This window comes from Salvelinus sp. IW2-2015, unplaced genomic scaffold, assembly GCF_002910315.2.
Source record: "Salvelinus sp. IW2-2015 unplaced genomic scaffold, ASM291031v2 Un_scaffold2395, whole genome shotgun sequence".
Taxonomy (NCBI): domain Eukaryota; kingdom Metazoa; phylum Chordata; class Actinopteri; order Salmoniformes; family Salmonidae; genus Salvelinus; species Salvelinus sp. IW2-2015.
In genome coordinates, this window is record NW_019943717.1 from 8,251 (window position 1) to 31,432 (window position 23,182).

The 23,182-nt window shown below is 39.8% G+C and overlaps 1 protein-coding gene across 2 annotated transcripts in view; it reads left to right on the plus strand.

Annotated features, from left to right (window-relative positions):
* LOC112073857 (interferon-induced very large GTPase 1-like) overlaps positions 1–23,182 on the plus strand; it is a 36,699-nt gene that overhangs the window by 7,015 nt on the left and 6,502 nt on the right. The window contains exons 2-14 of one of the 2 annotated variants that reach the window (XM_024141096.2): positions 2,430–2,591; positions 2,911–2,988; positions 3,120–3,239; positions 3,578–3,688; positions 13,032–13,145; positions 17,904–18,207; positions 18,345–18,393; positions 18,619–18,882; positions 19,015–19,284; positions 20,756–21,025; positions 21,140–21,421; positions 21,684–21,953; positions 22,905–23,174. In XM_024141096.2, the coding sequence (XP_023996864.2) occupies positions 2,488–2,591; positions 2,911–2,988; positions 3,120–3,239; positions 3,578–3,688; positions 13,032–13,145; positions 17,904–18,207; positions 18,345–18,393; positions 18,619–18,882; positions 19,015–19,284; positions 20,756–21,025; positions 21,140–21,421; positions 21,684–21,953; positions 22,905–23,174 (2,506 nt within the window). In that variant the 5' untranslated portion in view covers positions 2,430–2,487. The remainder of the gene's footprint in view (positions 1–2,429; positions 2,592–2,910; positions 2,989–3,119; positions 3,240–3,577; positions 3,689–13,031; positions 13,146–17,903; positions 18,208–18,344; positions 18,394–18,618; positions 18,883–19,014; positions 19,285–20,755; positions 21,026–21,139; positions 21,422–21,683; positions 21,954–22,904; positions 23,175–23,182) is intronic. The other variant, XM_070440306.1, reaches the window with a different exon arrangement.

A 23,182-nucleotide genomic window follows, 5' to 3' on the forward strand; every position in this document is an offset into this window, starting at 1 on the left:
TAAGTGTTCCCTTTATTTTTTTGAGCAGTGTATATACTACTATTACTTGTGGTACTATTATTACTTGTATCTACTACTCTCCGTGTAGCAATAGCAATGTGTTAAACTTTGTATGGTGAGAAAATAGCGAGTCAGCTCAAACAAATCCCTCTGTCTGATAACACTGTTCCCCGGCGAATATATGATGTGGCAAAAGACACAGTCAGTTTATTGATTAATCAAAAAAAGTAGAACTATWCCTTRATGCAACAAAATAAATGATCACTCATCACCTCCGATGRTTTATTGGACATTTCAGGAGGTACAGTATTTTCAAGAGGAGACGCACGAARACCACCACTCTGGCAGCTACCTGTCATCGGAGATAAATGACTCACTCCTGGASCTATCCATTGACAGGATCCACCGTGCAGCCCGCTTGATGTATTATGTCTGTCAATTGCAGGATAATTCCCAGGATTATCTGAAATCGCATTGGATAAACTGATCACTTTTGCATCGACCTATCTCTGTAAAATAACTTTTTTCGCACTTACATACATTAAGAACAAGCAACAGTCACGCCTCACGAGTGTGGAAGATGAACTACGTTTATCCGTGTCAAGCATAAAGGCCAGATTTCAAATGCCGTTTTCCCAGCATCGGGCTCATCCATCTCATTCATTCGAGTGAGTGTAGATGGATTAAGAATAGGTTTATGTATAGAGAGATTCTGGTTATTACCCATGTAAATTGCCAAATAACAGTGTGAAGTGAAATGCAAACAAATGTCTGTGAATACGTCATGGTAAAGTGTTAGGGATTTCAAAATATGTTTAAGGGGGGCGTGAGCCAAAACGTTTGGGAACCCCTGTCATAACCTGCCACTGCTAATTCACCTAACCTACCACCAGTGGTGGAAAAAGTACCCAATTGTCATACTTGAGTCAAAGTAAAGATACCCAGTAAAATACTACTTGAGTAAAAGTCTAAAAGTATTTGGTTTAAATATACTTGAGTATCAAAGTAAATGCAATTGCTAAAATATACTTAAGTATCAAAAGTAAAAGTATAAATAATTTCAAATTCCTTATATTAAGCAAACCWGAAGGCACCATTTTATTTACAGATAGCCAGGGGCACGCTCCAAAACTCAGACAACATGTGTCCCACAAGCGCATTTGTTTCCTTGTTTCCTCAACTACCCTCCWCAATTACCTTTAACCGTTTTCAAAAGGAGAGGGGAGGACAGAGAAGAGGACGAGAGAAGTTGAGCAAAACCATCAGTTTTGCCACCAATGCGCCTTATAGGACACATCACTGCACTCTACTACTCTGTAAACTGGTCATCTCTGTATACCTGTCTCAAGACCCACTGGTTGATGCTTATTTATAAAACCCTCGTAGGCCTCACTCCCCCCTATCTGAGATATCTACTGCAGCCCTCATCCTCCACATACAACACCCATTTTGCCAGTCACGTTATGTTAAAGGTACCCAAAGCACACAGATTCATGCGTCGCTCCTCTTTTCAGTTCGCTGCAGCTAGCGCCTGGAACGAGCTGAAAAAACCCCACTAAAACTGGACAGTTTTATCTCAATCTCTTCATTCAAAGACTCAATTATGGACACTCTTACTGACAGTTGTGGCTGCTTTGTGTGATGCATTGTTGTCTCTACCTTCTTGCCCTTTGTACTGCTGTTGTCTGTGTTCAATAATGTTTGTACCATGTTTTGTTCTGCTACCATGTTGTGCTGTTGCCATGCTGTGTTGCTACCATGTTGTTGTCATGTTGCTACTGTAACGGATGTGAAATGGCTTGCTAGTTAGCGGTGGTGCGCGCTAATAGCATTTCAATCGGTTACGTCACTCGCTTTGAGACCTTGAAGTAGTGGTTCCCCTTGCTCTGCAGGGGCCGCGGCTTTTGTGGAGCGATGGGTAACGACGCTTCGTGGGTGACTGTTGATGATGTGTGCAGAGGGTCCCTGGTTCGTGCCCGGGGCGAGGGTACGGACGTAAAGTTATACTGTTACACTACCATGCTGTGTTATCATGTGTTGCTGCCATGCTATGTTGTTGTTGTCTTGGATCTCTCCTTATGTAGTGTTGTGGTGTTTCTCTTGTCGTGATGTGTGTTTTGGAGGCATTTTGCCTTTTGGTAGGCCGTCACTGTAAATAAGAATTTGTTCTTGACTGACTTGCCTAGTTAAATAAAAATAAATTAATAATTGGGAATCTCTCAATGCATGTATCTCTACAATGCTTTCGGGTAATGTTATTTTTTTTTTCTTATTCTCCATTCTTATAACAATAAGATAATACACCAGGTAAAACTGTGTATTGTACTTTTTACCAATAGCATTTGTCAGAATGGTTCTAGAAGGTCAGCAGTGTTTTTGTGTCTAAAGTGTTGTATCAATATCCTATTTTTTATTTGTTCTATTTACAGATTGATATTGGACTAGACCAGTCCTCTTCAGGATTGTGAGTCCTCTCTGAGAGTTATAATGAGTTATCAGGGGGCTGAGGGTGGAGCCATCCCTAAAGAAAGACAGAAGGATGGGTCACCGTACAAGGATCTTGATGAGACCATGGACCCTGATATGAAGAGGTGTCCAATTAAGCATGTTTCCATTTCAGTTATTAGGATGAATGTTTATTATTATATTTATTAGTAATTACAGGTATTATTAGCAAGGTATGGTAATAGATTTTTTAAAATGTTTTGGGTCGTCAATCTGTTTTGGAATGCATTTCAAATTCGACTGTATGCTGTCGTCTAATGGTGGAACTCAGTTTCCCCTAATTAATCCTCAGTATGCACTGCAGTCTTTCATTTCCATCAAACTAATACTCTCTTTGTTCACCATATCACTATCAGAAAAGTTCTCAGAAGCTAAAGCTGCGCTACAAATCTACTCTGTTCACAGTGTCCATGTGCATAARACAGACTTTCCTACACCCAGCTGGGAGTCCACAAGAACACTGGAGAGTGACAGAGAGCTAAGGTGTTCTAATTATAATTAGTTGTGTATCTGATGTTTTTTTCCTTGATTACCTCACAATTCACAGTTGAGTCACAGTTTTTTAAAAATGTTTTATTAAAAATGTGAGTACCTTTTTTTTTAAATGTTCACAGCATTTTGAAGAATCTCCATCCACGTTCAGTTAGTCATATGTCTACGAGTGTCCAGAGCGCCCAGTCAGGGAATTCAAGCATAGACCCAAGTCATGATGGAGACCAAACCAGAGATGAAAGGTAAACCAGTACAACCTATGCAGAGCTGTATGACATAGTATACCTATATATATATATAACATGTATGACATAGTAGACCTATATATAACATGTATGACATAGTAGACCTATATATAACATGTATGACATAGTAGATCTATATATAGCATGTATGACATAGTAGACCTATATATAACATGTATGACATAGTAGACCTATATATAACATGTATGACATAGTAGACCTGTATTTAACATGCATGACATAGTAGGCCTCTATGTAACATGTATAACACGTGTGGATGTTTAATGTACAGTAAGTTTGATTTGAATTGTGGGACTTTCTTTCACTGCTTGCAGGATCCACCAGGAGAGATCAATGTCACCAACCCCCAGTTATCTATCCATGAAGAGTGACACATCTATGTCTACCCCACTTTCCTTCGAGGGAAACTTAACTCAAAAACAGGAGTGAGATGATACATTTTCTTTATGGCATTTTATACAATTTGATGTAATTAATTAACTGTTGTTGCTTGTAATMRGCYATATTTAACTATGGACATAGCTGTGGGAAGTAGGGGGTTCTGGAGGTGCTGCAGCACACCATGATAAATTGAAATATTTCCAAAATTATAAATAATTTCCCCCAAAATTGTATTACTCCTGTCTGAACAGACAAATACAATCAGAATGTTTTAAATCTTTAATTTAATTTACAATCTGTAGAATCTATGAGAATAGAAAGGTTCAGAACGTTTGTAAACATCACAGCGCAGTTGAAAAATATAAGGCAAATAGAAATCAAAACTGGATGGCGTTCATTGATAGATTGGAGGGGTTGAGGGTAGCTGAAAGGAATATATATTTTTAAGATAACTATTGTAAAATATACTATGTTTGTAAAATGTATATAGTATGTATAAGCTGGAAGTATTTGTATTTGTATTTTTTATGGATCCCCATTAGTTCCTACCAAGACAGCAGCTACTCTTCTTGGGGTCCATCAAAATGAAGGCAGTTAGAAGCCTAAGTATTGTTTTCCATTAGTTTCCTCCAATTAGAGGGGTGGTAGGGTTAGGSGAACATAAAAAAATATATCTATATTTAAAAAATATATATTACCAAAAACATATATGAGGGATTGGAAATTATGTAGACAATGGAAGCTACAATCTCTCTGCAATTGTCACACCCTGGCCTTTGTTATATTGATTTTCTTTATTAGTTTAGTTAGGTCAGGGTGTGACATGGGGGATGTTTGTGTGTTTTGTCTAGTTTAGGGTGTGTGTATTGTTTAGGGGGTTTTGTAGTATGTATGGGGTTGTGTTCAGTGTAGGTGTTTAGGAAAGTCTATGGTTGCCTGRTTTGGTTCTCAATCAGAGACAGCTGTTTATTGTTGTCTCTGATTGGGARCCATATTTAAGGCAGCCATAGGCTTTAGGTGTTTGTGGGTAATTGTCTATGTTGAACGTTAGTAGCTTGTGTGTGCACATTCGTTTATAGCTTCACGGTCGTTTATTGTTTTGTTTGTTTTGTAAGAGTGTTTCGTGTTACATCTTCGTCTAATAAAAGGAAGATGTATGTCTCTCACGCTGCGCCTTGGTCCGCTTATTATGACGATCGTGACAGCAATATTCCAAACGATCTACCCCCTAAATTAAAAAAATGAAACCATTAAAAATACTACACTAGAGAGCATAATTTAGCCACAGAGGATCAATAGCTTAARAAAATTGCTTCTAAAAACATTAAGACATGTAGCTAGCTAGCTAGCTAGCTAAACAATGAACCATAATACCAGCTCATGACGTTACTACCATGCATGAATCTGCAGGTAGTTAACCAACCAGGTTCAATGTTAGCTGGCTAACCTTAGGCTATAACTGGTWWAGCAAATAGCTCTGAGATWCAAATATTAAGATCATACACGTAACGTTAGCTAGCGARCCARCCAGCTAACATTAGCTAGCTAACAGTATACTTTAAAATGAAACCACTTTCTCCAAATTAGAAACGTGTAATATCTGAAAATGTATCAAGCTAGACTATCTCACCCGTATACATCGATGGACGCGTCTCCTGTCAGATGCCATGGTTGCCCTTAGTTTGAAGATGTAATCCGGAGACAGGTGTTTTCTCCATCTCCTTAGCTATCATACTCGAATTCCACTGATTTCAAAACTCGGCCCTCCAGAAAGTGGAGAGCATACACATAATGTTAGCTAGCTAACGGTACACTTTAACTTGACATTAGGCTTATGCAGTTTTGCTATGGAAACATAAAATGTTAGAGAGGATTACCTAGACGTACTGACCAGGTCAAATAGACAGAGGCTTGCAATATGACAGACAAATCCAAACTCATCTCTCGCCATGTCCAGCCCACTCATTATCTCAGCCAATCATGGCTAGCGGGAAGGTTGCTCGCTTTTTCTGTGGCTAAACCAACTAGGCTCGTAATTTAACACTTTTTTTCGTTAATACATTTGTTATTAAGGCACATAAAAGTTCACATGTTCGAGAAGGCATTTTTGCCACAAAAAAATATACTTTATTTTCAAACGTCTCTCCTGTGAAGTAGTGACCCGCGATATACGTCTAGTTTCCTGAGACGAGTCACATATTCAAACCTTGTCTCTGATTTGAAAGCACATTTAAATCAGGACTGAGACTGGACCACTCAGGAACACTCAACACCACTTGGAAAGCCATTCTAGTGTGTCTTTGGAATATCAACTTGTTTTATTGTCTCGCTGCAAATAAAACTCAATCCCAAGATTAGGTTTTCAGAAGACTGAATTCGGTTTTCCTCTAACTTTTTATCTGGGCTTTGCTCCTTTCATATTTCTTCTGATCCTAACAAACTCCCAAGTTGCTGCCTGTGACAAACATACCCATAGCATGATGCTGCCACCACAATACTTGAAAACACAAAGGGATCAACAATATTGCATTCACTCCATATTACTGGCCTGTGTGACAAAGTGAAAAGAAGGAACCCTGTGTGAAAAAGGCTGTTAAGTAATACTATAAGGTAACACGGCAAAAACATGTACTTTTTGTCCTAAATAAAAAAATATAGGGTTGGGTCAAATCCAATACAACACAACAGAGTGAAAACCTCTCAATTTTTAAATATTGTGGTGGCAGCATCATGTTATGGGTTAATCGTGTAGATTCTCCTCTAAGAATGGTCCAAACCTCATGTCTCTATCATAATCCATTAAAAAGTTATTGAAGTTTTAAACCTTGTAGGATGGGCAGAATTTGGGTGGCTAAGTCAATGGAGGCCAGGGTAAAAAAAAGGGTAAAAAACATGGTAGAGAATATTAGAATTAAGTCTAACTGACTTGCTCACCGTTGAACATGTCATCTTTCTTCTCGAATCCGGAGGGCATTAAACAATATAAAGTAAGATAGATAAAGATTTTGAGGACATGACAGGTATTATTTTTATATTTTAGTACACGCTTTTCATATTAATTTGAAATTCCTGTTCTTTTTCAAAGATTTCTCACAAAACCAGCGTATCTCTGTGAAATGTCAACGGAGCACTGAGCACASAGCAGGCTTTTTATTTTCAAAGCTTTTTACATTTAATTCAGATTGTGTCATGTTAATTTTGCTTTTTGCAACCCGCGGAAGCAACCAGATGACCACCACAACATGTAAAATCCTAAAAACTTGCTAAGTATAAGCGGCAGTGCTCTGACAGCAGAGGTGGGTGCTTATTTTTAGGTTATAGTGGCGATTTTAGCATTTAAATCTTGGTGGGGCAAAATGTAGATGCATTCCAGCAAAGCCACTACACAACACAACACTAAACAATACATGAATTGCACTATAACTGTGACAAACGGTGCCGGCAAACTGTTAGGGCCTACATAAAGCTGTCAGCAGAGTCCCAACACCTTAACCCTGCTACACCTGGCTACCAGCGGAGCCTTGTCTGACAGCCTCATTTACTGCCTTTAAAAAACATAGCTGATATGGCTGACTTGCCTAAAGACATGTGGGTTCTGCTGACAATTGAGATGTACAAACTACGGCATAATGGGACGACGAGCGGATAAGAGGCAATCCGTAATTTCGTTTAAGACATTAATGAGCGAGCTAGGATGGATGTAGTCAATATAACTGTTTGTTCAGCACTTCTGAAATGTACTGCGACAGAATTCAGAATTCTTACAGTATACTCCCTGTACACCAACCCAGAACTGTAGTATAAATAAAGGGGGCATATAAGCAGACAATGAAAGCTCTTACAATATTCAATGATGACATTTGTCTTAAACAGGCTATAGGCTAAATGTGCACCACCAAGTCAGAACAGTAGGCTAAGTTATGAGGTGAAAAGGGAGAAAATTATTAGGGTGAGGCACATGGGCTACTAATAGCTTACTACACAACATACACTTAGTATTACTTTCTTAGCTACAGTATACATATCTMCCTGGCATATTACATCATTTATGCAGCAGCATACAAGACATTTTTGGACTCAACTTGTTGTGCTGTGCTCACTTGAACAGGAAGGTGGCGTGGAGGTCCTTTTTGTGGGCTCTAGAAAGAGGCCTGAAATCCTGACTTGAAATTCAGAGTTGGAATTCAAAATTATTTTCCAATGTTTCCCAGTCGGATCTAGTTTTATCCGAGTTCCCAGTTGTCTTGCACTCACTGAAGTCTTTCATGGCCCATGGTGTTACCCTCTGTTTTCATGATATCCAATTGGTAGTTACGATCTTGTCTCATCGCTGCAATTCCCCTATGGGCTCGGCGAAGGTCGAGAGCCAAGCCGCACTGCTTATTGACACACTGTTCGCTTAACACCAATTCACTGTTGAACTGATCAAATCAAATCAAATCAAATGTTATTGGTCACATTCACATGGTTAACAGATGGTATTGCAAGTGTAGCGAAATGCTTATGCTTCTAAATCCGACAGTACAGCAGTATCTAACAGGTAATATCTACCAATTCCACAACAAAACCTAATAAACACAATCTAGTAAAGGAATGGGATAAGAATATATAAATATAACATATATAGATGAGCAGTGACAGAGCGGCTAAGATGCAATAGATAGTATAGAATAGATAGTGTAGTATACAGTATATACATATGAGATAAGTAATGCGAGATATGTAAACATTTTTAAAGTGGTCTTATTATTAAAGTGACTAGTATTCCATTTATTAAAGTGGCAAATGATATCAAGTCTGTAGGTAGGCAGCCGCCTCTCTGTGCTAGTGATGGCTGTTTAACAATCTGATGGCCTTGAGATAGAAGCTGTTTTTCAATACTTCTGTCCCAGCTTTGATGCACCTGTACTGACCTCGCCTTCTGGATGGTAGCGGGGTGAACAGGCAGTGGCTCGGGTGGTTATTGTCCTTGATGATCTTTATGGCCTTCCTGTGACATCGGGTGGTGTAGGTGTCCTGGAGGGCAGGTAGTTTGCCACGGTGATGCATTGTGCATACCACACCACTCTCTGGAAAGCCCTGTGATTGTGGGCGGTGCAGTTGCCGTACCAGGCAGTGATATAGCCAGACAGGATGCTGTCAATTGTGCACCTGTAAAAATTTGTGAGCGTTTTCGGTGACAAGCCACATTTCTTCAGCCTCCTGAGTTTGAAGAGGCGCTGTTGCACCTTCTTCACCACGCTGTCTGTGTGCTTGTCTAGCTTGCTAGCTAAGATTTTGAAAGTATGATGTTGACATAATCAGTCCAATCAAAGCTAAGGTATATATAAGGTGATTTTATCTGTGGCCAATGACCGTGAGCCTTCTTGGATGGGCACTTCTTATGTAAGTCTATGGCAGCACTCATGGAGCTTGAATTTTCAGTGTTCCCATGAGTGACAGAACATTGCATGCTCTGAGGACGCAGCTAGAGATGCCGTCTGGGCCGGCAGCCTTGCGAGGGTTAACACGTTTAAATGCTTTACTCATGTCGGCCACGGAGAAGGAGAGCAACATTATCAACCCCTAAGCTCCGTATTTTCCGCTGGCTGCCCCACCACCACAGAAGGCACTGAACTAGGCTGAAACACCTGTATTTTGGAGCTGTCTCCCTCAAGAAAGAGACCTTGTTTGTATTGAAGCTTTATTTAACTAGGCAAGTCAGTTAAGAACAAAGTTTTGTTTACAATGACAGCCTACCCCTTCAAACCCCAGATGACGCTGGGCCAATTGGTACTGCAGTGATGCCTCTTGTACTGAGATGCAGTGTCTTAGACCACTGCGCCACTCAGGAGGCCATTTCCCTTAACTGGAACTATGCAGATTTATTAACTCAATCATTATAATTTTTTACATTGTTTGCAAACTGATATGTGACACATATTAATGCCAACATAACATGCAAAACAGAAGAAAAAAAGTTATGTATATATATATATACACTATTGTTCAAAAGTTTGGGGTCACTTAGAAATGTCCTTGTTTTTGAAAGAAAAGCACATTTTTTTGTCCATTAAAATAACATAACATTTATCAGAAATACAGTGTTAATGTTGTAAATGACTATTGTAGCTGGAAACGGCCAATTTTTTATGGAATATCTACATTATCAGCAACCATCACTCATGTGTTCCAATGGCACGTTGTGTTAGCTAATCCAAGTTTATCATTTTAAAAGGCTAATTGATCATTAGAAAACCCTTTTGCAATTATGTTATCACAGCTGAAAACTGTTGTCCTGAATAAAGAAGCAATAAAACTGGCCTTCTTTAGACTAGTTCAGTATCTGGAGCATCAGCATTGTGGGTTCGATTACAGGCTTAAAATGGCCAGAAACAAAGACCTTTCTTCTGAAACTCGTCAGTCTATTCTTGTTCTGAGAAATGAAGGCTATACCATGTGAGAAATTGCCAAGAAACTGAAGATCTCGTACAATGCTGTGTACTACTCCCTTCACAGAACAGCACAAACTGGATCTAACCAGAATAGAAAGAGGAGTGGGAGGCCCCGGTGCACAACTGAGCAAGAGGACAAGTACGTTAGAGTGTCTAGTTTGAGAAACAGACACCTCACAAGTCCTCAGCTGGCAGCTTCATTCAATAGTACCCACAAAACACCAGTCTCAATGTCAACAGTGAAGAGGCAACTCTGGGATGCTGGCCTTCTAGGCAGAGTTGCAAAGAAAAAGCCATATCTCAGACTGGCCAATAAAAAGAAAAGATTACGATGGGCAAAAGAACACAGACATTGGACAGAGGAAGATTGGAAAATATGTGTTTTGGACAGACAAATCTAAGTTTGAGGTGTTCGGATCACAAAGTAGAACATTTGTGAGACGCAGACCAAATGAAAAGATGCTGGAGGAGTGCTTGACGCCACCTGTCAAGCCTGGTGGAGGCAATGTGATGGTCTGGGGGTAGTTTAGTGGTGGTAAAGTGGGAGATTTGTACAGGGTAAAAGGGATCTTGAAGAAGGAAGGCTATCAGTCCATTTTGCAACGCCATGCCATATCCTGTGGACGGCACTTAATTGGAGCCAATTTCCTCCTACAACAGGACAATGACCCAAAGCACAGCTCCAAACTATGCAATAACTATTTAGGGAAGAAGCAGTCAGCTGGTATTCTGTCTATAATGGAAGGGTAAGCACAGTCACCGGATCTCAACCCTATTGAGCTGTTGTGGGAGCAGCTTGACCGTATGGTACGTAAGAAGTGCCCATCAAGCCAATCCAACTTGTGGGAGGTGCTTCAGGAAGCATGGGTTGAAATCTCTTCAGTTTACCTCAACAAATTGACAACTAGAATGCCAAAGGTCTGCAAGGCTGTAATTGCTGCAAATGGAGGATTCTTTGACAAAAGAAAAGTTTGAAGGACACAATTATTATTTGAATTAAAATACATTATTTATAACCTTTGCAAAGGTCTTGACTATATTTCCTATTCATATATGTTTTCATGGAAAACAAGGACATTTCTAAGTGACCACAAATTTCTGAACGGATTGTAGTTTATTTATTTATTGTCCTATCATGATTGAACTGTCCCCAACCCTATACCCTTGACACTCACCTGAGCGGCCCATACAATAAGGAGTCCTTATCTGTTTTATGGGCTTACAATAAGTAGCCTATATGCAGCTAAAACAGAAGGATAAATGTGGTCAGAGACCCACTAAATTAGCACTGCCCCCTCAAGACTCTGAGCCTGCCTGGCAGGATTGGTCGCACAAAGCCAAAGCTCCCTGATGGGTGAGCATAATATACAAGGAATTTCTAAAATCTGGTAATGACAACCTTGACGACCTTGTACCAAGCCGGTGGGGATTCCAGTGGGGTGCCCCCACCCAGGCAGTGGCAGTGCTGGCAACACTAGCTGCAGTAACTGATCTCCATCAGCTAGGACTTGACATTGGTTAATCAAATCTGCCCATTCTTGCTCAGTTTTGCATGTCTTCTCAAACAGATGCAACAGTATATGCATTCGCACATCAAGTCTTTTCTTGAGTTGGGCTCGGGGATGGAACAACTGTTGAGCATCTGAGCTGGTGGTTGTTGTTGTTTATGTGTGTGTGTGTGTGTGGGGGGGGGGGGGGGGGGGGGTTGTGTGCGTGCTCGTGCGTGTTACGGGTGGCAGGTAGCCTAGCGTTAGAGCGTTGGCCGAGTAACCGAAAGGTCGCTGGTTTGAATACCCGAGCCGACAAGGTAAAAACCTGTCTGTGTCCTTGGCACTTAATCCTAATTTGCTCCAGGTGACCCTGTAGGTAGGCGTCATTGTAAATAAGAATTTGTTCTTAACTGACTTGCCTAGTTAAATAAAGTTAAATTTAAGAAATCACAATAATTGTGTGCTAAAATAATAATGTGTGCCAAAAATTTGATTTTTGTAATGGCAGTCTTGGTTCTAGGTAATAATCCTCTCATGAACTGCCACCATTATTACGCATATTATTAGTTAATTATGGAAATTAAGATATCATTTATATATATATATATATAATATATATATATATATATATATTAATATATATATTATATATATATATATATTATATATATGTGTGTGTACAATATAATATAATGTATATATATATACACACTACAGTCAAAAGTTTGACACAGCACTCATCATCCAGGGTTTTTCTTTATTTTGACTATTTTCTACATTGTAGAATAATAGTGAAAACATCAAATCTATGAAATAACACAATTGGAATCATGTAGTAACCCAAAAAGTGTAAATGTGATATTTCAGTTTTTTATTTTGAATAAATTAGCAAACATTTCTAATAACCTGTTTTTCATTATGGAGTATTGTGTGTAGATTGATGAGGAAAAAATACAATTTAATACATTTTAGAATAAGGCTGTAACGTAACAAAATGTGGAAAAATTCAAGGGGTCTGAATACTTTCCAAAAAATACTTTCGGAAAGTATTTAGACCTAAAATTTAATTGATGAGGAAAAATATGTATTTAATCAATCTACACACAATACCCCATAATGACAAAGCAAAAACAGGTTTTTAGAAATTCAAGGGGGTAAGAGATTGACTTTCTTCATTTTGACGTCAATTCCAATTAAATCATTTTTTATTTTGTTTTGTTATATCCACCTCTCATAGTGTTGTTTTACTATTCTTTTCAAAGAAGACTTTTCTCAAAAGATTTGACACCCAACCTCACGGCCCCAACCCTGACCTTAAATCTAAACCTAACCTTAATCCTAAACGTAAACAATTTTGATCCCTAAGGCCTAATCCTAACCTTTGAATCTGCAGGTAAAATATTCACCTACTTTATGACATTTTGTTGAAGTTGATAGCAAGTTATGAATTATTGTACTTTCAGAGTCCTTCTGGAGAGAGCAGAGTCCCCGACTCTGAGTTATGCATCAGCAAACAGTCACCAGTCAATGGATACGGATGAGGAAGTCGAGGAGGAGAACTCAGCTCCAAAAGAGAAGTAAGATCATACATTTTATTTAAGCCAAGGCTGCATGACCAAATCAGACTTTTCTTACCCAGAGCCAAAACAACGAATCACGTTCTGCGCATTTGTTACAGATGCTGTGAGACATGCGAGCTAGGACAGAATCAGAGACAGTGTCACTGTCAGTAGTGTCTTGGCTAACTGTTTTCCTCTTAAGTTTTTTTAAATTCCAAGTAGGATCTCTTCATGAGAAATATTCTAATATTGGTATTGGTAACCATCTGGATGTCACCGGGATACAGTCTATTCAGTGGGGAGAGCATGCACGGCAAGTCGGGTCACAGTGTCCTTTGTGGGGGTTTATCCACCGTTGAATAGTTCTGTTAACATCACGGCAAGGAAAGTGCTAGCTAGCTAGTGTAGCCACTTAATTAAGGCAAGAGCTAAAGTACAAGCAACAGTGGTTGCTAGGTTGTGGTGATTTCACAGGAAATACGGCATTAATATTGTATCCCAAAATGATCCAAAATAAATTGAACTTGAACACTTAACGAACTCTCCCAATTTAACACGCGGACACACACACACAGGAGAGGGAAGTGGCAGCGTTGGGAGCAAAAAAAGTAGAGAATCCTGCACATGCGCAGAAGGTTCGTTTTTTGTGCTATTGGGAAGAGGCACACTGTTTTTAGCAACCCTGCCACTCCATCTTATTTTAAGGGTATTTCATTCAACTAAGGATCAATTCAGACTTCAATATGAACTCATGGATAGCATTGCTATGTCTCTGTGTGCAGTTGGAAGGACGTTGAAGGTTGTTTTGTGAGCCATTGCTAACTAGCATTAGCGCAATGACTGGAAGTGTGCAGACAACTTCCAATTGCGCTAATGCTAGTTAGCAACTTCCTTCAAAATACCCAAATATTGGACTATCCCTTTAAGAAAGAGGCCTACACGTTCCCTAAGTGTTTTCGGAATGAAGCACGTGGCAGTTTTTGGTAATCAGACTTATGCAACAAGCTCTTTGGGAGTGTCTTCATTATGGGCCATGAATAATTTGGATTCAACATTAAAACTCCCACCCACTCGTGGTGGACAAATTTGGTGTTAACACTTTCCAGTTAATTTACCAGAACCAAACCAGTTACAAGTTAACTTTCATTCAAAAATTCTTGACACAAGCGGAGTAGTCTCTGTAGACAGACATCCTTCCAGAGCACTATCCGTTCATATCCTGCAATAAATATTTCTGGTAGCTAGATGGAGCTCGCATTGAATATTTTCAATGGGTGTATTTTCACAAGTGAGTTGTTTGCATGCAACATGACGTTAGCGTTACAAGCTTATAACCACTGACTGGCTGTGAGTACCATTGAGGACGGTGGTGTCTCTATCACAGGTGAAGGATCTTTTAAACAAACAAAAAGAGTTCTACAAGCAGTTGTTACAACAACAAGAAAATAGCTTCAAGTGTCCAAATACCGGTGGAGTCAACTAATAAAACATTACCTTGTAGCAACTGACAGTGGTGGAAAAAGTACAACATTTTCTTACTTGAGTAAAAGTGCATGTAATTGCTCAAATATAAATATACTCAAATAAGTATCAAAAGCATAAATAATTTCAAATTCCTTATACAGTATTAAGCGAACCAAATTTTCACGATTTTCATGTTTTTTTATTTTTATTACGGATAGCCAGCGGCACACTCCAACACTCAGACATAATTTACAAACAAAACAAATATTTGTGTTTAGTGAGTCAGCCAGATTAGAGGCAGTAGAGATGACCAGGGATGTTCTCTTGATAAGTGTGTGAATTGGACATTTTTTCTGTCCTGCTAAGCATTGAAAACGTAACAAGTACAGTCGTGGCCAAATGTTTTGAGAATGACACATATATAAATTTTCACAACGTCTGCTGCCTCAGTTTGTATGATGGCAATTTGCATATACTCCAGAATGTTATGAAGAGTGATCAGATGAATTGCAATTAATTGCAAAGTCCCTTTTTGCCATGCAAATGAACTGAATCCCAAAAAAGCATTTCCACTGCATTTCAGCCCTGCCACAAATGGACCAGCTGACATCACGTCAGTGATTCTCTCGTTAACACAGGTGTGAGTGTTGACGAGGACAAGGCTGGAGATCACTCTGTCATGCTGATTGAGTTCGAATAACAGACTGGAAGCTTCAAAAGGAGGGTGGTGCTTGGAATCATTGTTCTTCCTCTGTCAACCATGGTTACCTGCAAGGAAACATGTGCCGTCATCATTGTTTTGCACAAAAAGGGCTTCACATGAAAGGATATTGCTGCCAGGAAGATTGCACCTAAATCAACCATTTATCGGATCATCAAGAACTTAAAGGAGAGCGGTTCAATTGTTGTGAAGAAGGCTTCAGGGCGCCCAAGAAAGTCCAGCAATCGCCAGGACCGTCTCCTAAAGTTGATTCAGCTGCGGGATCGGGGCACCACCAGTACAGAGCTTGCTCAGGAATGGCAGCAGGCAGGTGTGAGTGCATCTGCACGCACAGTGAGGGGAAGACTTTTGGAGGATGGCCTGGTGTCAAGGAGGGCAGCAAAGAAACCACTTCTCTCCAGGAAGTGGCTTGACGAGAACGTTCTCAAGTCCATAATACAAAGACATCCATTTTATAACTCACTCCCTACTTACGCACATACCTCCGCACAAACAGTAGATATCCTACGCACATACATACATACACACGAACAGTAGGTGAATTGTATCCACTGTTTATCACTACCAAGCCGGCAGTTCCATTCCCCCGAGATTAGAGGAACCTTGAAAGGACTCCCTGTCATATCGTAAGTTTCTCAGAGTTCTAGCCAGGTCAGGTCATACATAGTTTCATGGTTCTCGGTCTCTTCTTAGTCACACTGAAGTTTACCATTCTAATTCATTATACATGTTACAGAATCGAATGATTACTAATAGTTACATTTGTCTAATTATTCATTATATCTGTTACATAATGTCAAAATTAAGTTTCAGGGTGGAATTGTTTAGTCATTACCTTTAAGCATATACATTCCCTTATCATATACATATATTTAAAAAAAAATATATAGATATTTGTAATAATGACAATTACAACAATACTGAATGAACAATGAACACTTTTATTTTTACTTAATATAATACATAAATAAAATCAATTTATTCTCAAATAAATAATGAAACATGTTCAATTTGGTTTAAATAATGCAAAAACACAGTGTTGGAGAAGAAAGTAAAAGTGCAATATGTGCCATGTCAAAAAGCTAATGTTTAAGTTCCTTGCTCAGAACATATGAAAGCTGGTGGTTCAATATTCCCAGTTCTTCAATATTCCCAGTTAAGAAGGTTCAGGTTGTAGTTATTATAGGAATTATGAGGCTTTGACTATTTCTCTCTATTCCATTTGTATTTCATATACCTTTGACAATTGGATGTTCTAATAGGCACTTTAGTATTGTCAGCCTAATCTCAGGAGTTGATAGGCTTGAAGTTATTGCTAAGAGCTGCTGGCAAAAGCAGTAAAGTTTGAAAACGCAGTGAAGTTTGCTTACGAGCCTGCTGCTGGCAACCACCGCTCAGTCAGACTGCTCTATCAAATATCAAATCATAGACTTAATTATAACATAATAACACACAGAAATACGAGCCTTTAGTCATTAATATGGTCAAATCCAGAAACTATCATCTCGAAAACAAAACATTTATTCTTTCAGTGAAATACGGAACCGTTCCGTATTTTATCTAACGGGTGGCATCCACCAGTCTAAATATTCCTGTTACATTGCACAACCTTCAATGTTATGTCATAATTTTGTAAAATTCTGGCAAATTAGTTTGCAACGAGCCAGGCGTCCCAAACTGTTGCATATACCCTGACTCTGTGTGCAATGAACGCAGGACAAGCTAGTTAACCTAGTAATATCATCAACCATGTGTAGTTAACAAGTGATTATGTGAAGATTGATTGTTTTTTGTAAGATAAGTTTAATGCTAGCTAGCAACTTAATTTGGCTCCTTGCTGCACTCGCGTAACAGGTAACTGCCATGCAGTTTCCTCGTGGAATGCAATGTAATCGGCTGCTCCAGAGTCCAATGGCAGCAAGCTTTACAGCACTCCAGCTGTTGCTTGGCATTGCGCATGGTGATCAGGTTATGTGCGGCTGCTCGGCCATGAAAACCCATTTCATGAAGCTTCTGACAAACTGTTCTTGTGCTGACATTGCTTCCAGAGGCAGTTTGGAACTCGGTAGTGAGTGTTGCAACCGAGGACAGACGATTTTTACACGCTACGCGCTTCAGCACTCGGCGTTCCCGTTCTGTGAGCTTGTGTGGCCTACCACTTCGCAGCTTAGCCACTGTTGCTCCTAGACGTTTACACTTCACAATAACAGCACCTACATTTGACCGGGGCAACTCTAGCAGGGCAGAAATTTAACTAACTGACTTTTTGGAAAGGTGGCATCCTATGACAGTGTCACGTTGAAAGTCACTGAGCTCTTCAAGTAAGGTCATTCTACTGCCAATGCTTGTCTATGGAGATTGCATGGCTGTGTGCTCGATTTTATATACCTGTCAGCAACGGGTGTGGCTGAAATAGCTAAATCCACTAATTTGAAGTGGTGTCCACATTCTTTTGTATATATAGTGTACATGTTTGACAGGTATATAAAGTACATTTTTCTTGTGAAATTTAAAGTTGCTTGGTAAATCTAATAAGGTATGTATTTTGTTATGTTTTAATGTTTAAGTTTTAATGTATGTAATTGACTTAGCATCATCAGGCCAGAAGAGGTGGTCTGTGATGTCTGTGAGGTCCAAGCTGTGAAGTTCTGTCAGACCTGCACTCTCTCCTACTGTGGGACCCACGTTAAGAAGCACTACACACTACCTAAACTACAGACACACACCCTGGTGGATGTGACTGGAGACCTGGAAGAGAGACTCTGTCAGGAGCACCACAGAGCTCTGGAGGTGTTCTGCAGGAAAGACCAGAAGCTGATCTGCAGTCTGTGTGTAGTAACAACACATAAAGGACATGATGTAGTCTATGAGGAGATAAAACAGTCAGGAAGACAGGTAGGTAGATGCTCTTTAAAGAAGATATTACATTTGATCATAGTGATGTTCAGTCATACAAGCTTTTTCATCGTATGTTCTGCAAAGAAACAACAGTCTTTTTCATCAAAATAATGGCTTCTTACTCTGTTTTCAAGACTTTTGATAGAGATCAATGTCAAAGACTAAAGCTGGCCTCAGTTGACGGTAGGTGTTTGTACAATCAAGAAATACATTACACAAATAGTGTATTTTGAGACCTTTACATTGTGTTCAACAACATACATACAATTTTAAGACCATTAAAAGAGGAAGATTAATTTGTTTAGATTAATAATTCTTATTCCATGCTGCTTGTAGGATTAATATGTTTTATTTTTAGTGTGCCAGTGCAATTAAAGTAATTATTTTTCTCTTCCATTATTTCTTTAGAAGTACTGTCCCCTCCTGGTGAAATCCAGTTCCTGTCAGTGACGTCAGACTCTGTGTCTCTGAGCTGGGGTTCTCCTGAGGGACAGTTCAGAGTGTTCAGAGTGACCTGGGGATGTGATGGGGAAGAGAGGAGCCTGATGGTAGAAGATGGGTGTAATGTTGAAATAGATGGACTCCAGCCTGGTAAAAAGTACCAGTTCAGTGTGGCTACAGAGGGAGAAGATGGCAGACAAAGCAGACGGGTCTCAGCATCTGTATTTACTGGTACAGTAACTTGAGTTTGTCTTTGGTTATGTGCTTCTAAGGATGTAGTTTTTCATGTGATGTCCAAACAAGACATTAGCTATAGGCCTATCCTATATTTTGTTTCATCAAACAAATCATATTTCTTCCTAGTGGTCCCAGCACCCAGGGACTTACAAATAAACCAGTCAGGAGCGACCTCATTCACTGTCAGTTGGACCAAGGCTGAAGAATTGGAGAAAGTCCCACAACGCTTTCTCATATCCTACTGCAGCCCGGGATCTGAGACCCGTGCAGCCAATACTGAGGACTCCTACAGAACTCTCTCTGGCCTGCTACCTGGTACTCAGTACACCATCAGTGTCTCAACTGTGTTGAACAATGGGAAACAGAGCAAACCTCTCTCTACAACCATCTGTACAAGTAAGTCTCATACCGACTCACTTCACTTCTGGGGGGCGGAATTGGACAAATCTGAACTAGACTGAACCTTTTTCCTGAAGAGAATTTGTGTGCTTGTTTCAGCTGTCTAAAAGTATTTGTATGGTAGTCTAAGAAGTTTAGAATTGTAATTGTTAGAGGCTAGTCTTATAACATGTAGGCTAGTGTGATAGAAGTAGTGTTTATAATTGTAATTATTAGACCCTAGTGTTATAACATGAAGGCTAGTGTGATATAAGTAGTGTTTATAATTGTAATTATTAGACCCTAGTGTTATAACATGAAGGCTAGTGTAATTGTAGTAGTGAGTAGTGCCTCTAACTAGCTGCTAGTAGTAGTGGCAGTGGTGGGCCGTCAGGGCCTTTTTTTTTAAAATATATTTTCCCACAAATATGTATTAAATTATTCCCCAGAGTAAGAGTTATACTCTTCATTTCATAGCTTTCCTCTTGGTTGCACTGCTTCCAGCCCCAGGTTGAGATTTGGAGGGCTGGTCTTTATGTTAGATCTTTTATCCAATCATATTCAGCCATCATGTGTTGCCAGGGGTCTAAAATCTGCCCTCAGGCCTTCAGAATCAACAGTGCGGGCGCTTGTAGCTTATAGTGAATGGAAATTAAAATTTTGTGTCAACCAATCAGCTTTAGAGTTGGCTATTGTACGCCTGCTGGCTGGCTCCAGTGTTACACAGGAGCCAGCTAGCAGGCGTAGTGCGTGCACGTCTTTTGATTGGATTACCAATATTGAGAGGCAGGTCCTATGGGCAGGTCTATGCAGAACCTCAGAACTAGGAAACTGAATTTGATAAACGAATTAAGTCGCGTTCTACTAAGCTGTTTTTTCAACCCACAATGGCGGAAGGAGGAGAAGATATCGATTTGGTCGAGGATATAATTATAACGCCATTCTCAAGACGAACTTTTCAAGAAAAGTTAGACATTGTAAGGAGAGGTCGCCCGATGCCACAAAGCCTGTCACAGGCGGGAAAGGGGTTCGTTCGCTCGCCACTTTCAAAGTTTCAACTACGAGCGCTGTCAATKGCTCACAGGCTCCGAGAAGCACTGCAAACTGTACTGCTGGGAATGCCTATTATTTGCAAGTGATCGATTTGGTGTTTGGAGCCACACTGGCTTTGCAAACTTGAGTTGTCTGTTAAACACTGTTTACCCAAAAATGTCAATTTGTCAATTTCAAGGTGACGCAACGCCTGGTTATACTGCGTTTCTGTCTAAATGTATAGTTTCTAGAGCCATGGCATCATAATGACGGTAATAAGAGGTGGATTAATTCGGGTGGGACTGTGTAGTACCTCACTGAAGGCCTAGGCCCCAGGCCCACGGCACGCCACTGAGTAGTGGGATATTCTCCTTTAGTGGAATATTAACAGTAGAATGGAAGTCAGCAGGGCTACAAATGATCAGCTACTATTAACTATATTAAACCCCTCCCCTAGTTATCCCTGTCCCGATAGGGCTGACTGTTGACTCAGTGGACACCACATCAGCTGCTGTTAGCTGGAGCCAGCCACCAGGATTGGACCAAACCCAACATCATTACCAGATCTCCTACCACTGTCCAGGGACAGAACCACACATCACTACCACGTCTTCACACAGCATCACTCTCTCTGACCTGAAACCTGCTACTGAATACTCAGTCACCGTCTGCACTGTGCTGGAAAATGGGGTGCAAGGTCAACTTATCTCAACAACTTTCACCACAAGTAAGTACTTTGAAAACATAACTAATTATTCATGTTAATTTCAAGCAGACCTCTCTTCTACATGTTCTGTATATTTGAATGCGTTCCCAATACTTTCCATTTCAAATATCTTAGAAATCCCAGCACCTGATGAGCTGACAATAGACATAGACCAGTTGCAAACCACAACCCTCACTGTAAGATGGACCAAGGCTCATGGAATGGACCGAACCCCACATTGCTTCCATATATCATACAGCAGCACGGGAACAGATTCAGCAGCCCAGGCAATACGTACTGAAGACTGCCATACAACACTCTCTGACCTACGACCTGGAACTAAATACACTGTCAGTGTCTCAACTGTGGTGAACAATGGGGAACACAGTGAATCTGTGTCTGCAACCATCTGTACAGGTAAGAGACCTATTGCATCCTACTGCACCTCGTCTGTGTACCAGTAACTAGAACTCACCATTTTGTAACGTTACCAAGCTGTGATGAAGGACAGAATATAGTGTGAAGGTTTTTATTTTCTTTCATATTTACCAATATGACTGTTTTGTCTTTTTTCCTTCCCAAGCAATTACAAAGACATAATTAGTCCTGGTGCTAATCTACTGTAATATATATTTGTAATCACATTGTAACACTGACAACAGTACATTGTGTAATGTAGTTCTCCCAGCTCCAGACCAGCTGACTGTTGACTCAGTGGGCACCACATCAGCTGCTGTTAGCTGGAACCAGCCACCAGGATTGGACCAAACCCAATATCATTACCAGATCTCCTACCACTGTCCAGGGACAGAACCACACATCACTACCACATCTTCACACAGCATCACTCTCTCTGACCTGAAATGTGGTACTCAGTACTCTGTCACTGTCTGCACTGTGCTGGAAGATGGAAAGCAAAGCCAACCTGTGTCAACAACCTTTAATACAAGTATGCATTAAGTTAAGGGTCGTTCTTCAAATAGGTTGGCAATTGGGTCCCTCACCTTTGCAACCATGAAAAACACTTTAAAATTACAAATGGTTACATATCATACATGTTTTTGTTTACATTGAACTGTTTATCAATGATAAGACATAATGCAACTCATTTTAAACTGCAGAACTTAGTCTATTATGCGTTGTTTAAAGTACTTAGGGCAAGCTAATTGGATGGTCCCCGTAGTGACCCAGTACAGTGGTAGTTGTTTTTTAATTCCCCCAAGACATAATAACCTCCCCTGTTATTGGTAATGTTGAAAGGTTAGCATATGAAAGGTTAGCATAGGTTAGCATATCTTGAGGGTATGATCTTCGACCCTCTGTAACTTCTCACTCATCATTATTCACGGTTCATTCAGGATTATTCGTAATCATGGTGACATCCACATGAATGTAGATATGTTTAGAAACATATTCTATTCTTATTCATAATAAAAGTTACTCCAAAATGACATAATACATTATTTACCATTAGTTTTTATTGGGCACCAAATAATCTGAAACAACCAAAAGAGACTGTAAATCCAGAGAGTTTTTAGTCACAAGCTTGATGTGGTAATTGCGCTACGAAGAAAGGACCAAATACTAAACATTTTACTAATTTATTTATAAGAATCTTTAAGGGTGTCAATAATTTGGACCCCTACCTCTTTGAGGAAAAAAGTATTACTTGTAAAACAAAATCTCTTTCTCTGAGCAATTGTATTAGTATAAAATAATATAATTTCCCCGTTTTTTTGAGCATACAATACAGCTCAGTGTTGGAATTATTTATTGTATACAGTCATTATTGCTCATGTTTATCAAGGGGTCAATAATTTCACACCCTGATGTATGTTACAAGTCACCTTGCTTTTAATAATCCAATACAACTATGTTTTGTGTTATTTCTGTTCTACAGACCCTACTCCTCCAGGAAATCTTGTTATATGGTCTTATAGTGCGACCTCTGCCAAACTCATCTGGGGTCATCCTGATGGCATGGAGGACATCCAGCACCACTTCAGGGTGACTTGGAGTGACATTGCCAGTCCAAGTGAGTCCTTCACTACCAACGAGATCTGTGGAAATGTCACTGGTCTGACACCAGGGACGGAGTACACCATCACCGTCTGCACCATTGATGAGAGAAATATGGAGAGTAACTCAGTCTGTACTACCCTACATACAAGTAAGTAA